The 20,770-nt window shown below is 42.2% G+C and overlaps 1 protein-coding gene across 2 annotated transcripts in view; it reads left to right on the forward strand.

The window, feature by feature from the left end:
• SLC10A7 (solute carrier family 10 member 7) overlaps positions 1 to 20,770 on the forward strand; it is a 168,596-nt gene that overhangs the window by 122,467 nt on the left and 25,359 nt on the right. For both annotated transcript variants that reach the window (XM_048509707.1, XM_048509708.1), the window contains 4 exons: positions 3,922 to 4,005; positions 14,989 to 15,154; positions 18,747 to 18,798; positions 20,060 to 20,133. In XM_048509707.1, the coding sequence (XP_048365664.1) occupies positions 3,922 to 4,005; positions 14,989 to 15,154; positions 18,747 to 18,798; positions 20,060 to 20,133 (376 nt within the window). The remainder of the gene's footprint in view (positions 1 to 3,921; positions 4,006 to 14,988; positions 15,155 to 18,746; positions 18,799 to 20,059; positions 20,134 to 20,770) is intronic.

Consider the following 20,770-nt stretch of genomic DNA (forward strand, 5'->3'; position numbering starts at 1 on the left):
TGTGTATACGTTAACCCGTGTATACGTTGAGGCACCTAATTTTACCAAAAGATTGCTAAGCAATCTTTGGAGCATTGCCCTTTTAAGAAAATCATAGAGAGACCCTGCCCGAGCGGCAGCTTCCCTGAAGCCAAGCCTCAGAACCTGCGGGGAAAGGAAAAGATGAGTGGGTGGGTATGTGGATGGGTGGGTGAGGGAGGGAGGGAGTGAGTGAGTGAGGGGGACGATGGGCGGCGTCGCGGTGGCAGCGAGGAGGGCTTTTTTGGCACAAAAATGTGCTGAAAAAGTCGACTTATACGTGAATCTATATGATATTAATATTATTCTTCCTTCTTTTCAGCTACATGCTATTATACCATCCTTTCTTGTAGGCCCTTTACTATATAAATTCTCCTGTGTATTTAAATGTTCTACATCTATGCACAATGAAATGGTCATGCCAGTGGCAAAATGGGGAAAAGGTTGTATAAGGAATTTAGCTCCTACCCCAGTACCAAGAGAACAAAAAGAAAAAAAACATGGCTATGTTGCCTATTTGTGAGCATGACAACTAATAACTACCAACACCAATATATCTGTTTGTGAACTGGGCCAGAAAGGATATGATCGATAAAACCACAAAATGGAACTGAGGCCAAACTAGGGGAATTTCTCTTCAAACCTAAAGAAAGTTCCAGGGTTGTAGACAGGTCTGAAATTGAAAAATAATATATTAGAGGATTAAAACTCCCAAAAATAACAGAATCAACACCTGTAGCTTTAAGAAAAGAATGCCTGTGGAACTGAGGGTTGCTAAACAACTGCAATAATATTTCCAAGCCTTCTAAACTCTTGTTTCAGCATAGCAAGGGCAGGAGACAGCAAGAGTAGAAACACCTCCAGAAAACAACACACATATTCGGTTATGTCCCCTGATGGAGAAGAACCTGCCAGGGACAGGCCAAGATGTGACTACTGGAAACCCACTGTCCACACAATGCAATCTAGCCCAGCAACAGCAGCCACAGCACAACTCAGCCTAGTGCCAGCTGCTGCACAACTGGGTCTGACCCACCACAGGCTGCCGCATCCTGGCTACACATTTCCAGAGAGAGGTAGAGAAGGAGGAAAAGCTGAAAGCAGGAGAGCAAATAGTAGGTTGGCTGGTGGGTGGGAGAAGGAAGTAGGAAACGAGGAGAAGCTATGGGGACTGTGTCAAGCAAGGGAAAGAGAAAATACTAAGGGAGGGGGGATGTGATGCCTCTGCAAGTCCTTGCAGTCCTCCACTTGTTTTCTATGTTTTTCGAGTTTTTATGGGAGCCAGTAAAAAAAAAGTAGCATCCCCAGCATAACATCTATGGCTGCCCACACTTAGCCCATGCTTAGTCTGTTTAGAAAGCATCTTCCTAACCATTGTTTTATACTACCTTCTTCATTGCTAGATGCTATTTATGTATTCATTCAGTTTTAACAGTGAACATGTGCCTTTGCATGCATACCACCCAGCTACTAGGTTTTCTTTGCTACTTTCTTTTAGCACAAGCTAAACCTGACTTGGCTTTCACATTTTCATCTCCAATCTCTCTTCCTCTTTCTTTTTTCTATCCCACTTGACCAGTTTTGCAAAGGTGAGTCTGGGTCATGAATCCATCCAGGCATAGAAATAAAGTATACAGTAAAGAAGGGAGCATTGGTTTGTGGCAATTTGTATGATGAGTGGTTCCCAAACAGCAAGGGTCAAAAACTAATCAGTCTGGAGTGTTACCATATAAACTCACATACCTTCTTGACTTCAAATCTTAAGAATTTGCTGAGAAAATAATAATGGGAAAATTCTAAGTTGACTCAGTTGGACTTTTTAATTTATTTTATTTGTTTTGCAAATCAGTGCAATCAATATGATGAGAATCTGATAAGCAATGTAATAGAGCAAATATCGAAGAACATGATGTTTAGATAGGTGAAAAGTGTAGAAACGTTCTGAGCCTTCTACCCCAAACAGGCGGTCTTTTCCTTTACATGTCTTCTGACCAGCTGTAGATGGAAAATACTCTACATGCTTCTACAGTCTTGCTAACAGACACAATTTGGATCTAAAGAGCATCCAAAACTATAAACATGCACATCCAGCGAAGGTTGAGAACATGATATAAGATTGTGTCTGCTTCCATGCAGTATTGCAATACCTTCAGTTATATCCCAGTAGCTTCACTTTTAAGTGCGTTTGCAAAGTTATTCCTGCCTTTCTCCAGTAAAGAAGAGAAGAAGAAGAGTTTGGATTTATATCCCCCCTTTCCCTCCTGTAAGGAGACTCAAAGGGGCTTACAATCTCCTTTCCTCCCCCCCTCACAACAAACACCCTGTGATGTGGATGAGGCTGAGAGAGCTCCAAAGAATTTGTGACTAGCCCAAGGACACCTGGCTGGCATGTGTTGGAGTGCACAAGCTAATCTGGTTCCCCAGATAAACCTCCACAGCTCAAGTGGCAGAACAGGGAATCAAACCCAGTTCTCCAGATTAGAGTGCACCCACTGTTAACCACTACACCACTCATACCAGGACTCAGTTCTCTGCAGCAACCAAAAATGCAGGCTGCATATCTAAGTTCCTATAGATACTGGAGCATAGCTTCCATAACCTAAATGTGATTAAGATTATGCAAAGGTGAAAACTGCTATGTATGCCCTGTGGAGCATAGCTCAGAGAATTGCTTCTGTAGCGGACATAACCAGTGTGTAGTGGGATTGCCATTTGGCACAACTGAGATGAAGTGTTTCATCTGAGTCCACTAATTCAATTGTGGCAGTTACAGATGCAGCATCTTCCTTGGAGGATACCACAGCTGTGATATTTGTCCTCTTTGCCAAAAAGAGAGAAAGAGGGGAGAACTGAACAGCTGGTCTGGGAAAAAAGGACCTGAAAGTGGATTTCCATCTGAGGAATATGACTTCTTATACCAAGGAAAATATCTCAGGTCTTCCGGTTCTCTGTCCTTACTTGTAAGCTGATATAGATATATATTCAGTAATTGGATTGATAGCCACAGTTAAAATAATACTATTTTAGAGAGGTGTGATATTGGAGCTGTGAAAGAATTTCAGGATACGTTTATCACTGTGCTTTGTACTTTTATGTTTTAAAATGTAGACCTTAGCCCTGTGATTAATTTTGATGCTGCTGTGTCGCAATAGTGATTATCCATTTGAGTAAATTATCATGAATGGTGGGGAGCTTACCTAATCACAAAGACCTGACTTGCTGGAAAATATTGGGAGAATCAGCATCCCCATCTCTTTCCCGTACAGCCCCAGCTAACATATATGTGCTAGAATTAAATTGGTTGATTTCCAAGACAGGCAACCATAGTTAGGATGGAAGGGATCGGAAGTGTTTTCAGGGGAAGTGAGAGATGTTGAACCCACTTCTGCCCTCCCCATCCTAATATGAATTACGGATACTTTTGATGGTAGTTCCAGAAGTAAACCAGTGCTACATTTCTACAGTGTTTTGACAATATTGATTGTAACCAGAGAGCATTGTGGAATCCTAACAGATTCAGAACTACCGGTATATTCGAACAGTGCTTGTGAGCGCTTTTTCAGTTGAATGAAGCTTTGTTATAATCTATGACTAGTTACTGCTTATTATTTGCAGTAAGACTGTATCAGTACATTTGGACTTTAAAACAGTTCTTGAGAATGATTGTGTATGCTGATTATGTGTATTACCTTGAAGAAGACCTCCATGAAATCAGTATACAGAGTTTGCCAGAACAGGTCATGCTGATGGTCATTATTGGAATTGCCTTCTGTTGTTGTACTATAAGTGGAAATGCAAATACAGATTGAAGCACCTTCAGGATCTGCAAACATTCAAGGTCTTTGGTAGTTCAGTGGCAGTTGAAGTTCCAGGTTAACATTGCCCTTTCGTTTTCTTTTATAGCTTGGGTCATCCTCCTCTGTGCCTTTTTCATCTATATTCTCACAGCTGTTCATGACCGTTGTAGTTCCACTTATAATTGGACAGGTACGTTTTTAAAATGCATATTTACTGTATTTTTTAAAAGTGCAAGATGAAGGGAGAGATCTTAGAAACAAACAGCAAGAGAGTGAAAGCTGCCATCTGGGGGAAAGTCTCAGAGTAATGGGATTTAATGATGTAGAGGTGGCATGAGAGGGCTCACTGAAACTGACCCTCACTTTCTAAAAGTGTGTCTTTTACACATCAAGAGCTCAAAGAGGGCTTAAAATGGCAATCCAGATAGGAAAACATGTGGAATAGTATGAATGAGATCAGAAAACGCAAATTTATATAACTTGATACAAAAGGAATTAGAAGAAATCTAGAAAACATGAAATTTTAAACAGTAGTTGAGACCAGTAAGGTGATACAATGAGGTGCATTATAATATTTGCTGAGACTCGTCAAGGAAAGAAGTCCCATCCTTTTCCACTTTCGCCCTCCTTTTCCCACACCCCTTCACCATCTTTTCTCCTAAAACAAGTCTTTCAGGCTGGAAGGCTGGGAACCATGACACCACCCACACCCTGCTGGTCTTTTAAAAGACCATCCCATCAGCTTGTGGATCTTGAGGAAAACTGGATTTTTTTCCTTCTATGTGGAGCCCTGAGAAGCTGCTGCTTCATAACAATTTTTAGTTCTTATTTCTGACTTTCATGACACCAGATAGTGATTGATCACATGATGATTTTATAGTGCTTTATAGCTAATTGGATTTGTCTACATGATGACATCACTGAAGGCAGTGGCGTAATGTCCATTGGGCAATGTGAGCAGCTGCCCAGGGCTCAGGAATTTTGCAGGGCATGCTCCTGCATTTTAATTTTTTTGGTGTTTTTTCACATTTTGGCCTGCAGGGGGCGCATTTTAGAGATATCAGCACCAAAATTTCAGAGAATCATAAGGGGACTGTCCTGATGTCCTCATATAAGAGACAATTTGCACTTCGAATGTATGTTGCCTCTATCTTGAATCCAGACTTAAAGATTGATCTGATCCCCAGCTGAATTCAAGGTGTTGGTTTTGTCTTTTAAAGTCCTATGTACCTTGGGACTGGGGTATCTGAAGGATTATTTTCTCCCATAAGTTCCTGCCTGGGAATTAAAGTAACAGGGAGAGGCCCTCCTGACTGGCCCATCAGCCAAAGAAGCTCCTGTGGTGGGTACAAGAGAGATAGCCTTTTCAGTGGCAGCCCCATGATTATAGAATGATCTCCCCAGGAAGTTGCTCCGGCCCCTCACTGAACTGTAGGAAGCCGCTGAAGACAGTTTTATTCAGGATGACATTTGATTAGTTTAGTTGCCTCTGCTTATGGGCTGTAAATTAGGGTTTCAATTCATGTTTTTTATACATTTCTTGGTTTTGATTCTGTTTATGTGGTAAACCACCTAGAGTTCTGTAAAGTGTAAAGATGACTTCTTATCGTGTTTCCCCTAAAGGAAGACCTACCCCAAAAATAAGCCCTATCATGATTTTTCAGGATTTTTGGAGGAGGCTTAAAATATAAGCCCTACTCCAAAAATAAGCCCTACAGGTAGTTATAGATCAGGATGGTGTGATCCAGCAGGGTGCTCCCTGCCAGTGAGGATGCAGTTTGCATCACACGTGACAGAAAAGCAACGGGGCTGCCGAGAGCCCGCCTTAATGAATTGTGAAGGTACTGTATTTCCCCGAAAATAACCCCTACCTAAAAAATAAGCCCTAATGGATCTTTTGGTGCAAAAATTAATATGAGACCCTGTCTTATTTTCGGGGAAACCGGGTAATGTAAACTAGATCCAGGTTGTGTGTCTTTTTAACATTGGGACAGAGATGGTGGGCTCTGTTTGTGTTGTCTTTTCTTCAGCGGGCAAGTGACAGGGAGCAGAAAACCGAGCACGGCAGCAGCACTTCCTTTCCCCTTTCTGCCGTCCTTCTTTAGACCTAAGTGCTTATGACAGACTTTTATTTTATGTTTTATTTTAAAGAGTGATTTATGATTAAAAGTTAATGAAATAGAATTTTCACTGTGCTTTTATTATATTCTACCAGTTTGAACATTTTTCAAAGCAGCACACCAAAATCCACTGTTCTCTATGAATAAATAATAAAAGCCATGTCTGTGCATTATCATTCATGCATTCTCTAGTTGCCCATTGGTGATTTGTTTGCCAGCCTAAAGTGGGCACTTTATATTAAACAGTCCTTAAGTAAAATTCGAATTAGTTATTACAATTGTACCTATTTAAAACACAAATATATGGATAGAAATAATGGAGACCTGCTTTGTTCATGTCATTCTGTCAGAAGTTGAGCCTACTGAATCAGACCAGTGGTCCATCTAGTCCAGCATACTTTCACAGTAGCCTCCCAGTTTCCTTGGAAGGCAAGCAACTGGCTTATAGAATGAGGACTTTTCCCAGTACTTCCTCCTACTAGTAGTATTGCTGCCCAAAGAACTTTGATATTCTGTAAGCAGAGTGGTTTGGATCTGTTTTTATACCCATGCCCAAGCTGTCGAGCTGAAACACCTAATGAAAAGGAAGGAAACATGTTAAGCAGCATTCTGTTGTTTTGTGGGATGCTAAGAAACTAAACATTCAAGGCCTAGTTGTGTATCGGAGTGTGAAGGACTTACCAGTACTCTTTTCCAAAATCAGAACCCTGTTAAAACTTTGCTGCCAGCACAAGCAGGGCCAGCCCAACCATATTGCTGAACTCGGTCACCTCATGCTCCTGGTTTTAAAAAAGCATTAAGCTTAATGGAAGTGATTTTGTTTGCTTTATTTGGAAAAAGTCACATTTGTTAAACAAAAATATCAAACATTTCACTATGCTTTGTGTGGGGGAATGCCAAAGTCATGGGAAAGAACTAGATCTTACAGTTTCCCTGGGAATGACCTGGGGACACCACCACCGTTTTAGAGGTGAACATAATCCATTTAAATATGTTGCAAGAGCTCAATCCTGATTAGCATCGCAGCTGTTGCTGTGGGGACGGGGGAGCTGTTTTACCTCTTGATAAGGTGCTGGTGGCAGGACTAGGAGAGCCCCTAGTTCCTATATTCTCCAAGGCCCAATCAGGGTCAAGCCCTTGCAGTATTTTTAAATGGCTCATTTTCAGATTTAAATGGTGGTGGTAACCCTGAGTCTCCCCCAGGGAAGCTGTAACATGTCATTGTGCCCATAGTTCACCTATGGTGCTACCAACCCTTAGGCCAGTTCTGGCCATGGTACCAGTTTTCTATATACCAGTAGCTCCTTTTGTTCCTCGGGATCACAGATAAGTACCATGCTATCATATAGCGGAGAGCAGCAGTTCTCCAGTTAGAGTCCAAGTTCAGGTTGCCAACTCTGGGTTAGGAAATTCCTGGAGATTTGGGGATAGACCCTGGGCAGGGCAGGGTTTGGAGTGGAGAGGGACCTCAGAGGGGCATAACACCATAGAATTCACCCTCCAAAGCGGCCTTTTTTTATCCAGAGGAAATTCTGAGAGATGGCTAGGCCCAACCTGGAGGTTGACAACCCTTAACAAGAACCCTGAGAAGATGGGGGTGGAAGTAGACGATCTCCTGATTCCTAGGGCCCTAGGGCCCAATCACGATCAAGCCTGTAGAAGGATTTATGTGCTGAAAGGCTGCCCTGTTTGTTAAGGCTTTGAGGGGGATGTAGGGTGTTGTCATTATTTTTAGGGAAAGTGTGGTTATATGGTGTTCAGTTGTATTTTGTATTTTTTTACTTGAAATTGTAAGCCAGCTTAAACTATCGGAAAGACAGAATATAAATATTTTCATTAATAAGCAATTGTTAACTGTAAGCGGGGCAGAGTTTGCAGGTCTTTCTCCATTTCAGAGGTCCCCAACCTTTTTGAGCCTGTGGGTACCACTGGAATTCTGACGCAGCATAGTGGCCCCAGGCAGTGGTGGGATTCAAATAATGTAACAACTGTTTGTTTACAAGCACCATTTTAACAACCGGTTCTGCCAAAGTGGTGCGAACCAGCTGAATCCCACCACTGGCCCCAGGCACAGAATGTCCACCTCAGCTTGCCTTCACACAATGAGAATTCCTGTATCCTTGTGTTAGCTGCTGCCAATTTTTAAAAATCTGCCCAGCAGCGGCAAAGCTCCCAGGGGGTGGGGGGGCGTGCGACGCACCGGAAAAACGAATTTGGGTGCGTGGGGGGCGCAAAATCCTCCCGGCCCCTCCCCCTTTCCCCACCTCCCCCCGCCCCTCCCCCCCCCCACACACTTACTTTAGGAAACCAAGCAGGCTGGATAACAGGCCTTCCTGTTCTGGTGGGAACTACATTTCCCAGGGTCTCCTGGGAAATGTAGTTTCCACCAGAACAGGCCTTCCTGTTCTGCAGCCTGTTCAATTTTCTAAGTAAGTGCGTGGTGGGGGCGCCAAGGGTGGGCCGGCGTGATTCCCACCCACAGCGGCCCCCCTGCGGCGCCCCCCCCCCCCACACACACACACACTTACTTTAGGAAACTGAGCAGGCTGGAGACCAGCCTTTCTGTTCTGGTGGGAACTACATTTCCCAGGAGACCCTGGGAAACGTAGTTCCCACCAGAACCGGAAGGCCTGTTCTCCAGCCTGCTTGGTTTTCTAAAGTGAGTGGGAGTGGGGGGGCGCCGCTGCAGGGGGGGGCATAATTTCCCACACACACAGCGGCCCCCCTGCAGCGCTCCCCCATACTTACTTTAGGAAACCAAGCAGGCTGCAGAACAGGCCTTCCTGTTCTGGTGGAAACTACATTTCCCAGGAAATGTAGTTCCCACCAGAACAGGAAGGCCTGTTCTCCAGCCTGCTCGGTTTTCTAAAGTAAGGGGGTGTCACAGGGTGCTTGAGAAGAGCCAGAGTGTTGCACCGGCGCCTCTGGCCACAGGGGGCCTAACGCCTCTGCTGCCCAGCCAGTCAGCTCTCCAGCAGGCAGTTTTGCTGGGCAGAAGCCCTTCTGGCCCCACCCACTTTCTTAAAGCACTTGGCAGGTACCAGGAAAGGTGCTAGTAGGTTCCATGATGCCCATGATGCTCATGGGCACCATGTTGGAGCAACACGAACCACAATTTATGCTGAATCAATTCAAGTAGATAAATAGAACATGAACAAAAATGGGCTTTTTTCTTCTTCTTCAGAGTAGTTGCTCAGTTTTTCAGTCAAAACTGAAAAAGGAACATGAGTTACTTAAAAGAGAGATTAAAGGTACATTTGTATATAAAAATTAATCTTTTAAAGAGAAGAAAGAGTTAACAGCCACTCTTTAGAAAGTATTTTTAGCTGAAATATATTTATAGCTTTAATCCATATAGAAGTGGCCCTGTTTATGGGTAAAGTTTAGCTGAATTGCAGGAAGAAGCAGTAATCTTCTGGGAGTCAACACTGCTGAAAAGCTGCTTAGAAAAATTGATATGACAGATTAACAGCATTCATGCTATAGTTCATTCTTATCTGACACTTGACTTTAACTGCAAACAGATGAATTCTCAATATGAATGTAAACAAAGAAATATACATACACCTCACCCTAAAAATGTCATGAAATATTTTGTTTATAGTGCTGTGTTAAAATGGTTTAATGTTAAGAAAACTGTAATTTTAAAGTGTTTAATTTTGGGAATTCAAATGAAGTGCTAGAGCATGGGCACTTCTCAGCTTAAACCCAAACAGAAAAATGCACTTTGATTTGCTTGGTAATTGTTCATAGTCCAAGACGTAATTCATAACCACACAGATTGATGGTTGTTATGCATGGAAACCATGATTTAAGGGCTCAATAAGTTAGAGAAAGAGGGATAATGTCAAGACACCAGAAAACAGTTGTTTCCTCTCCATATAAACTGCCAACAGCTTAACTGATATTTAAAACATTGTCTCTTGGTTTTTATTTCAATGGAAGAGCCACTGGAATCATTAGCTGAAAAATTCATTTAGAAAACTGGGTGGTTATTTTTGGTGGGAGAGGCGGGGAATGAATGTCAACACCTTGAATAGAGCAGAGGAAATTCCAGAGGTTCTGGGGTCCAAACTGTGTTTTTATGGAAATGGGTATAAATGAACCATGGCAGCCCTTTTATTTTGTAGGAAAACCCTTCAGGTGATGTGGAGTGTTAGAGTGGTTGGCAGGAAAGAGATTTAGTACCTATCCCCAGAGGTGGGATTCAGCCGGTACGGCCAAACCAGTTGTTATAAATCCCTTTGCTCCCCCTACCCTGGTAAAGGGAGCGACAACAGGGCTTTTAGCCCCAGCCCAGTGTGGGAAGGAGAGCTTCAGCTTGGCTCCCCAGGGGGGAAGGAGACTTCCCGACCCGGGAACCGCTGCGGGTGGTGGAAGCAGCCAGGAAGCACGGGGGGGGGGGCTGGCCAGCCCAATCTGTGGCCAGCCAGTTTGTCCTTGGGAACCTCCAGCAGCTGCAGCCCTGCTAGAGGTCCCCCAGGCCTCCCAGCCACTGCCCTAGCCTGGGAAAGCCATCACTGCGCAGCCAGCCAGCGGTGGCCTTCCTGGACTAGGGCAGCAGCCGGGAGGCCTGGGTGACCTCTAGCAGGGCCTCTGGTGGCCGCAGCCTTGCTGGACTCCGCCGGCTGCTGCAGCCCCACTTCCTCCCTCAAACTCCAATGGCGGTGGCCAGGTCCACTGCCAATGGAGCTTGAGGGAAGAGGTGGAAGCAGCTGATGGTAAACCGCAACCCTGTCGACCTTTGTGGCCCCCCCCTCCCTCGAGCTTCATCAGCGGTGGCCCTAGCCAGGAGCAGCCAGCAGCAAGCTGCATCCCTGCTGGCTGCTGCAGCCCCACCTTCTCAGTTGATGGAGGTTGAGCGGGAGGGGGTGGCAGTCTGTTCTGATTGAGTGGGGGGTGGCACCCCACCACCTCCCCCGCTGCTCAGCCAGAACTGGTTGTTAAATTTTTGTAATCCCACCACTGCCTAGCTCCTTCTCTGCTCCAAACCACTCCCTTCAGCTGTGCCTTTTATGCGGGGGGGGGGGGGAGGTCTATCAGAGATCTATACGTAATGCTTAGTTAGAACCTCAGACAGAAACAGCTATTCTAGAGAGTATCAGACTAGGAATGGAGAAATCTTGGCAAATCCCCAGTCTGCCTGAAGCAGATTACCATGGACAATCTGGTTCTTTCTGCCTAATTTGCTTCATAAGGCTATACTGATGGTAAAATGGGAGATAGATGCCATTCTGAGCTTCTTGAAAGGACAAGATATAAATATGGGAGGGAGGGAGGGAGGGAGGGAGGGAGGGAGGGAGGGAGGGAGGTGGGTGGGTGGGTAAACAGAACATCCATTTCAAATACAAGCTGAAAGAAAGATGACATAAAATGTAAATAAAACATAAATTGCCTTGGATGCTGCTGCATGGTTGACCACATATCCACTTCTACTTGCTGTAAGGATGCAGATAGCATTCTTTGTTGTGTTTATTGTATTTCTCATGTTTATTGTGGGCAAAGTAAATGTATAAGGTGACTTGTTCCATGCTTCTCTTTTTTCATTCTACTTTCCCTTCACAAAGAAAAATATGGTTTCAGGCCTGCTTGTCTCTTTTGGCATTCAGACAGCACCTCGAACAAGACGTACCTGAGCTATCGACATTGTTCTCGCCCTTGCTGATACCACATAAATCCTGCATGTTTCGCAGGTGTGGGGTGCTTTGCTTCATGGTACTTTAAAAATGTGCTCACCTTGGACAGGGAAAGCCAGGTGCCTCAAAGAATCCAACCTCAGTCTTGCAAGAGCCTCAGGCATCCTTCCTATAATGCAGTGATGTCACGTAGTGGGGGATCACCTCGGCAGCAGTACTTTCTGTTCTGCTGGGTCAGAAGAGCATTAATAGTATCCTATGTGGAGAAATCCCACTTACATATAAAGATACAGCCCACACTGGACTCAAACTCTGGAAATATTGGGAACTGAAAAACCTTATCAGAGTTTGATGAGAAAAGCTTGGAGACTGCCCAGCTTCTTCTCCCCCCACCCCCAATTCCAGGGTATGTTTTGCTTTTTGTACCGTTCTTTCTTTTTGCCATCAAGTCACAGCTACTCATGGCAACCTTGTAGGGTTTTCAAGGTAAGAGACTTTCAGAGGTGTTTACCATTTCCTGCCAATGCATCATAACCATGGTCTTCCTTTGTTGTCTCCCATCCAAATATTAACTGACCCTGCTTAGCTTCTGAGATCTGACAAGGTCTGACAAGATCAGGCTAGTCTGTACAACAGAGACTTAAAAATCCACCACTCCTTAGCTGTGCCACATTTGCAGCTTGGTATCATGACCCAGACTGCAAATAGGCTTAAAAACTGACAGTACCTTCTGTGCATGTGCAGAAATTCCTTTTAGTAGCTTTATATTGTGATTCTCTTGCTCAGAAAGAGCAGTTTTTCTACTGATGTGATAGGGCTGAGAAAAACCACTGACAAGGAAGCATCTGCCTCGATATTTCATCAGGGTGTCAATGTGTTTGAATGTCCACTTGCAAATCTAAAAGCTTGTCAGTGGATCTTGTTTGAAGTACGCTGATGCTACCTGTCAGAAACCTGAAGGAGTTTTGTAGCATTCACCCACCAACTGATTATTCTATCTCTGGAGGGGATCAAGCAGTGTTGAGGCTATGGAGATCATTTCAAAGAAACCTTTTCTTTTATTGTTGCATTTCATGAGCCTGGAACTGGAGAATGTGGAGAAAGTAAGTGGCTGCTTTAAGAAGTTTCTATTTTAAATAATCTATTGACACACATGCTCACATCCTTTGTGATTTCTGTGCTGGAGAGAAATGCAATTAATTAAATGACCCTCTACCAATGTACTCTGACAGAGCACTTGTACCCCTTTTCCCAGGAACCACAGTGCACAAACATGTTACAGGTGGCCCTTAGCCACAGAACTTTCCTGCAATCTCTAAGTGGTTAACTTCCCACAATGTGTTTCTGCTAAGAGAAACTTTATGGTCAATTATGTGTGAGCTTTGAACAGTACATTTGTTCTTGATGCATGCAGTCTAAGATGGTGCCATCTGAATCTCTCTCATGTTGAAGGTTTATCATTAATAGTATTGTTATTGGGAGGTTTCATGACACCTCTAGCACCCTCAAATTAGCATTTAGCATGAGCTTGCAATGTTACTTCTCAAACACTTCAGTAATACAATCCATTGGGGCATCTCCTGAGTAGTCTTGTAATGTAATGGCTGAAAAATTAATGCTTGTCATGGTTTGTACCATGCCCTTCAAGTCTAACACACTCTTTAAAATATAAAACATTAAAAGGTAAATTGATTGATTTGTATTTAAAATGTATAACATGTTTGTCTGCCTATAAGACCTCTAAAGCAGCTTACAACAAAATAATAAAAACCACCACTGAAAAAACCCAGTTCTTAATAGAAGATGGCATCACCTGATGTCTGCTTTTCCTCAAGTGTCTGAGATTTAGGTTGGTCGGGGTATTAAAAGTCACTTTGAATTTAGCCTGGAAGCTACTGGTAACCTGTATAGATCATTTTAAAATGGTGTTACATATGCCCTATTAACAACTCCAGATAGCAGAAAGCAGCATTCTGCATTAGTTGTAGTTTCTGAAGTGTTTTCGAGGGAAGCCCCACGTATGGTGCTTTATATTTATCAGAGTATTGAAAAGGTCCCTGACTCCTTTGCCTCCAGCAAGGGTCACTAGTAGTAAATCAACAAGAGCTAAAAGATCTTTCAAGCTGTGAATCTGTTACCTCAGGGTGAGTGTAATCCCATAAAGATCAGACACATTCCTTAGATACAGATGCCAACATAAGCAGAATCCTATCCTTTTAATACAGTCTAAATGTGATGTTGTTTAGCAGAAGGCTGCTATGAAAAGCTTCAGCTGCCCATTTCCATGTAGTAAGGTTCTGTTACCTTTTCTACGGACTTGTTGGCAACCATATATACAGATCCATTGAGGCTCCATGCCATCGGCATCTCCCCCTGTGGAATTAAACTTCCTCCACCCCATTACTGACTTCGATAATGGAGGATGGAACTTGTTGCATATGACAGCAGTAAGAGAGAAATCTCAATATCTCCATCATATTAGGGACACAACACATTCCAAATCCCCAAAGCCACAGTGTAGGACTAAAGCCACTGCAAATCAGTAGCCTCATCTATCAACCTATATAAATGGTTCAAATATAGCATGTGTTAAAAGCTGCTAAATGTTATAAAGATCTGTCCTATCTTTCTGAAAGAACTCGAACGTTGTGTTTATTTTCACTCTTAAAAGGAGAAAACTGATTAAATAAGTACATTTTCAAATTCTGAAATTTGAAAAAGTTGCACTAAGCAATGTAAGCTCATTCATCTCCTTCTTGTGTTAATTCTGGTGTTCTGAATGCATGTAACTGGCATTTGTCTTTGGATTTACAAAAAAACCCTCTAGATCTTCAGACTCTGAATTATTTAAACTCCCACAACACATGCACTTTTGCTTTTCAAGCATGAGTTATAATTTAATTAAAAACTTCTGGTGCATCGCTAGCTATTTAAATATTTAAATGTTCCATGGATCACTTTCGATTATCTGCTCACATGAAATTCCTGAAGATGTCAGATTTTTAAGATTCCCAAAGTTACACTTGGAATTGTCTGTTGATGCAAAGGGGACTGTGATAATTACATACATCCATTAGTATCAGCAGAGGAGAAGAACTTTGGGGAGGCTTAATGGGCATGTCTCAGTGACAGCTAGCAAAGAACATTTGGCATGATTAAGGATAGATTTGAATGTACTTGAAAATATACTCTCATTATGGACGCCCAGTGGAAGTTGCACTACAAATGTTAAATTCCCCAGAAGAAGAGTTATGTGGCAGGGAAGCTTTGAAATCCACTGTGGCCGTCATCCAAATTATTCTCTTCTCTTTATGTCTTTCCGCTGTCAGATTCATTTTGTGATGCCCAACTTGGCTCCCTGGGCACGTTGAAAAGAGGCAACCTGTTGATTTCTTTTTTTCTCTTCGTGTGTTTCAGATTGTCCGAAGATACATCAAGGAATGGCTTGAGAGGAAGAAGCCTCCGTTTGGTGCTATCAGCAGCTGTGTGCTCCTGATGATCATCTATACTACATTCTGTGATACTTTTTCCAATCCAAATATTGACCTTGATAAGTTTAGCCTGGTTATCATAGTTTTTATAAGTAAGTTCCCAGTGTGTTTTTTAATCGTTCGTTTTAACTGCTAGTCCCTGAACCAGGAAAATGATGCACCTCTGGGCAGAGGCGTAGCAAGAGGGGAAAGCGCTCGGTGCACTGGTGCGTCTTCCGCCCCATCCCGCCCCGGAACGCCCTCACCACACCCATACAGGGGCACACGCCCGGTGCGTTGCCTCCCCCCGTCCCCTTGGAGCTACGCCTCTGCCTCTGGGCAAGAGGTTTGGGTTCATGAAGACTTTCCACAGTTATACTCAGGGGTTTTTGGCCAATCTAATCCAGTTCTCTTATTTGCCACTTCCTGATCCTACAGGCCAAGTCCCTCTATCCCCAGCATAGCCTATTTGGATGATCAGAGAGTTCCGCAGGGCCTGTAAAACCAAGCCGTTCCACCGGGCCTTTGGGGAGGCTAGCCGCGAACCTGCCGCCTCCTGTTGATGCCCGTATACCACCTGTGTTACCATCTTCCACTTCTTGCCAGTCCCCTCCCTCTGAGAGTAGAAGAGTAGGGGAGTTGGGGTCCGGACGCCTTATGTGGGCTGCTGCTGCTGTTTTAATAGGATTTTAACTCATATTTATTGTATGGTTAGATTAGTTGTCTATTATCCTTGTTATTGTTTTATTGTTCACCACTCAGAGCCCTTTGGGGATTGGGTGGAAGACCAAATCTAATCAATCAATCAATCAATAAAAAGACACACCCTCTCTTTTGCACCAGTGGAAATGCTGGTTGAATCCAACCCTGTGAGTCTTTGTATTATGCACAGTGAGCAGTCCTACCTCAGCAAAACAATACAATTTGGGACTGCAGATGCATTTTAGAAATATGAAATAGAACTTTATTTTCCAATGCTCAGACTAAGATTCAGTAGATAAAGCTTTGATTGAATGGATTCTATTAGGGTGTATGTTCCTTTTAGGAATTTTATATTCTTTGAAGAACTATCCTATTCATATGTTCTCAGGAATAGTCTTTCTAAATTAGTTTGCTGTTTTAATGTTCAACTAGATTTGTTTGTTTAAAATATTTCCATCCGCCCCTCAAATATAGTTTGTTCCCGGAGCAGCTGACAAAGAAAGTGAAAAATATAAAGCACAGGAAAATATGTTTGCTAAAATAAATGTAAACACATTAAACTTGGCAATGGACCCCCTCCAATAAATATTAAGTCAGCATTTAAGCATTGAAAACCAGCAAAAATCTAACAAAATTATACAGGATCAAAATGAAGGGCAGAAAACTAACTTTAAAATGCAGTAAGCAACGTATAACAGAGGATTCAGTGAATAATTAAAAAATCCAGAAAAGAAAACTAAGCACGTAACAAAAATCATAGAAACCATGATGAGCGCATGGGAAAACAGCCTATAGAAATGTCTGTATTTAATACCATGAGCCATCATTTAGTAATCTGTTAGTACTCATGGTCAGCATGTAACATATAAAGAACAAGATCTTAAGTTCTTGCAGAATGATGGTCTGATTGTAGGAAGTGCTGGACAAGCCTGGCAGCAGGTACACAATTCCAGCATCATTGCAGTTGGTTGCCTAATACTAGAACTTACTTGCAAATCCAGAAGTGGCAGATACCAAGTTGCCAGTTAACACATCCACCCTATATTCTTGTTAAGAATGCTTAAAATATACTCCTGCAGCACTGAGAAGACAGTGCCACGTGCACTGTGCAATATTACCTTGTGTTTGTGCTGCTGCAGTTATCATCTTCAGTAGCACTAGAGGGTCTGCAACCTGTGGCTCTTCAGATGTTCATGGACTACAACTCCCATTTGGCCATGCTGGCAAGGGCTGATGGGATTTGTAGTCCATGAGCATCTGGAAAGTCGCAGGTTGCAGACCCCTGCACTGAACTGCCAATATGTTGACCTACCTTTCAAGGCCTTTCTCCTAAGAAGAATCCAAACATACCAATGAAGGGATAAAGCCAGTTTTGACCAGAGAATGCAGAAGGGTGAGAGAGAATATCCTCCTATGACCTTCTCAGCTGAGAGCCTACAATAGGTGATATAGCAAAAAACAAATCCTGTTGGTCTTCCATTCCTAATTAGTAAATAGTAAATCTGAATATACTGTGTTGTTTTAGAAATCACCGTTGCAACTGTCCTTTGTCTCTGTGGACAATATAGATCTCATTATCTTGAGGCTTTCACAACTGCTAACTCCAAGAGTCTCAGTTTCCAACTGGTGAATTATTTGTGGAACAGCTGCATGTTAAAATGTTTGCTGCTGCTGCTGAGGGACATCTTTTGAATTTTTGCTGCAAAGAAATAGGTGGATGAAATATCAGTAAAAGTAGATTGTGGCAGATAAATGTGAAAAACAGAGCAAATGGAGAACAGAAAATGTATATTTCCAAATCAAAAGTGAATTCTTTAGCTGGTTGCAGACATTTTTGTTTTAATGTTACTTTTAGGAGTTTGGAAATTGCTGTTCTATAGTTATTTTAAATTATGTTCAGAGTAGCATCAGAGTTTTTACTTTGGATAATACTATATATAACCTTGTGATTCTTCAGAGAGCCAATGTGGTGTAGTAGTTAAGAGTGTCAGACTCTAATCTGAATAACTGAGATTGAGTCCCCACTCCTCCACGTGAAGTCTGATGATTGACCTTGAGCAAGTCATAGTTCTTAAAACTATCTCAGTCCCACCTACTTTACAAGGTGCATGTTGGAGGAGAGAAAGGGAATGTGATTATAAGCCGCTTTGAGATTCTTTAAGGTAGAAAAAAAGAAAGATATAAAACTTACCCTTATTGTATTAGTGAGGCAAGCTCAGCTCACTCTAATTCTTCTTTGCCAGCTCAGTTTCCTGCAAAGGTGACTCTATGATGTATTTTATTCTGGAGTTTTGCAAATATCTTTGCAAATATCTGGATATTTACCCTTGCCTCATGCCCGCCATTTTGTGTGCTGCAGCAGATTCTCTGTGAAGATTCCCCACGGAGGTTTCCTCTGCTTTCAGCTCATCCATGAACAATTTCGCTGTAAGAAGCAGATGAATAAAGTTTGTTTTACCAATGATCCCACGCATGTGTCTTTTTTCCTTTTTTTGAGGGGGATGTCTGTGAAGCTTCGGTGTCGCAAATATGCACCTATTGCAGCTCCTCTAATTGGGTCGCCATAGCTTTGCAGACAGCCACCTCAATAAAAAAAGGGAAAACTACAAATGCACAGGATTGCTAGGCAAAACAAACTTTATTCGCCTACTTTTAACAGCAAAATCACGCACGGATGAGCTGGAAGCAGCAGAAACTTCAGTGGGAAATCTTCATGGAAAATCTGCCACAGGCAGAAAAAAAGATCCTTTTTGGCTGGCAGTGCTTGAATTCATCCACACTGTGGGAACACAAAATGGCAAAGCGGATCTTTTTATAATGTCCTAAAGATGTTATGTTTATGATGTGCGGAATCCACCACTGATTTATGTCATTCTTGATTTAGTATAAAATCAATACTTTATTCCCTATTGAGAGATGGATGGACACTTAAAATACATACTTGTAGGTGTTTTCATTTGTTGCACATTAAATTAATTCTTTTCAAACTAACTTTTCTTTCAGTATTTTCTATCCAGTTGGGCTTCATGCTGTTAACGTTCTTTTTTTCTACAAGGTATGTAACCACGGTAAAACTGCTGTATGTGACTGAGCAGAAGTGAAGGGAGCAAATGGGGGGGAGGAGTCTGTTCTGTGGTTTAGATTGAGCTCTCCAAATTTGTGCCTGGAGGTTAGTTGTAATTTTGTGCAGACATTGAAGCTTGCAAAAGACCTATTGCACTAGTTCTCCCTAGTATAAGGGAGATGTGGGAAATCACTTGGAAAGATCAGTAGAAGTTTTTCTTATCTGACTGCGAGTCTCGTCACCTGCAGCATGAGAGGTAATGACTGAGAGAAGGAGGCAGAACAGTGAAAAAAGCATTTGTCATGCAACTGAAAAAAGTTCAATAAATAAGTCAAAAAGAAAAAAACTATGGTCCCTTCCACACATGCAGAATAACGCACTTTCAATCCACTTTCAATGCACTTTGCAGCTGTGCGGAACCTCAAAATCCACTTGCAAACAGTTGTGAAAGTGGATTGAAAGTGCATTATTCTGCATGTGCCGAAAGAGCCAAAGTATTTATTCACTGATTTCATTTATACCCTGCTTTTTACCCCAATGGAAACCCAAAGTTGCTTATATTGTTCCCCTCACCCCCATTTTATCCTCACAAGAATCAGTGTACGACTGGTTCTGGCTCTCAGTTTCCTCTGGAGTCGGACCATTCTGTCTTGCATGTCCGTGACTATACTAGAAAACATTTGTGTGTTTTAAGCTGTGCGTGGATACCAGTTCAGGTATTCCTGTATAGATAGGAACCACATGTTACACCCCCATCTCTCCCTTTCACTTCTCTGCAGTTTTGATGCCCCAAATGCCCGGTCAGTTGATGACTGCTTAGAAGGAGGTTGCAAACGGTTGCAGCCAGGCAGAATTTCTGAAAATAATATTGCAACTGGACTCTATAGGGCTACAGGCATTATTCAATATACCTTTGAAAGTTTTGAAACAATGTTTAAAATGACTTTGGCCTGATACTTTACATTTGTCAGAGTGATCTGAACTGGAATAAACTTGTGCTCCATTGGAATACATTTCGAACTTCTCATTTTCCAAATAGAAATGCATGCATGAAAGATTGCCGCAATTGAGAAACAGTTTATTTGGCAAGAACACTCAAAAGCTGCTAAGCTACATGGGGGGTAGAATTGTTTGTCATGAAAGCTGATCAAAGTGATTAAAGCAAACTTAGGGAGGATGTAAAGCAGTCCAATTGATTAGTAAGGCAACATTTGGCAGAAAAGACTTTGAACATTCTTTATGTCCTTTCCAGGCAGAACTCTGGATTCACAGCAGCAGACACAGTGGCCATCATTTTCTGCTCTACTCACAAATCCCTAACGTTAGGTAAGTCCATACGAGCATATCATCACAGTGCTCCATATTAGTTCACTTTGTTAGGCAAGTGGTCTTCGTCTTTTTTTGTTATCGTTTCAGCAATATGACAAGATGTAGTATAAAAGCCTTGCATTAATATTAGTACATTCATGAGATCATTTTTGCAGTGGGCGAGTAAATGTTTTCTACAAGGAAGACAACACAGTCTCCTCCTTTGGGAATTCAGTAATTGTATTGCAATGCCATTAATCTGTTCCTTCTTTACAGAAAGTGATCTGATTTTTTGTTTGTTTTTGATGTTCTGTTTCTCTAATCTAATATTGATAAAGTTTGTGGTTCATTTAAGATTATGTTCTGAGTTATTACAGCGCAGTCAAACTGCAGAATTATTATAGCTCAAAACTGTAGTGCACAGAGCATTTACAATTTAAAGAAACAGATCAATGAAGACAGCAGTGTTTTATCAAATATCAGTGTATTTATTCCGAGAAGTCTCTGGACTCCGTGTTTATCAAACTCAGTACAACTCAGTACTCAAAGATTGTTGACTAACTAGTAACTCAGAATTTTCTTGCAATAACAGTTCAGGTGGATACTTGAAATAAATTATTTAAGGGGCTGTTATCATTTGGATAGAAGGTCAGTG

The sequence above is a fragment of the Sphaerodactylus townsendi genome, linkage group LG10 (assembly GCF_021028975.2).
Source record: "Sphaerodactylus townsendi isolate TG3544 linkage group LG10, MPM_Stown_v2.3, whole genome shotgun sequence".
In the NCBI taxonomy this organism is placed as follows: domain Eukaryota; kingdom Metazoa; phylum Chordata; class Lepidosauria; order Squamata; family Sphaerodactylidae; genus Sphaerodactylus; species Sphaerodactylus townsendi.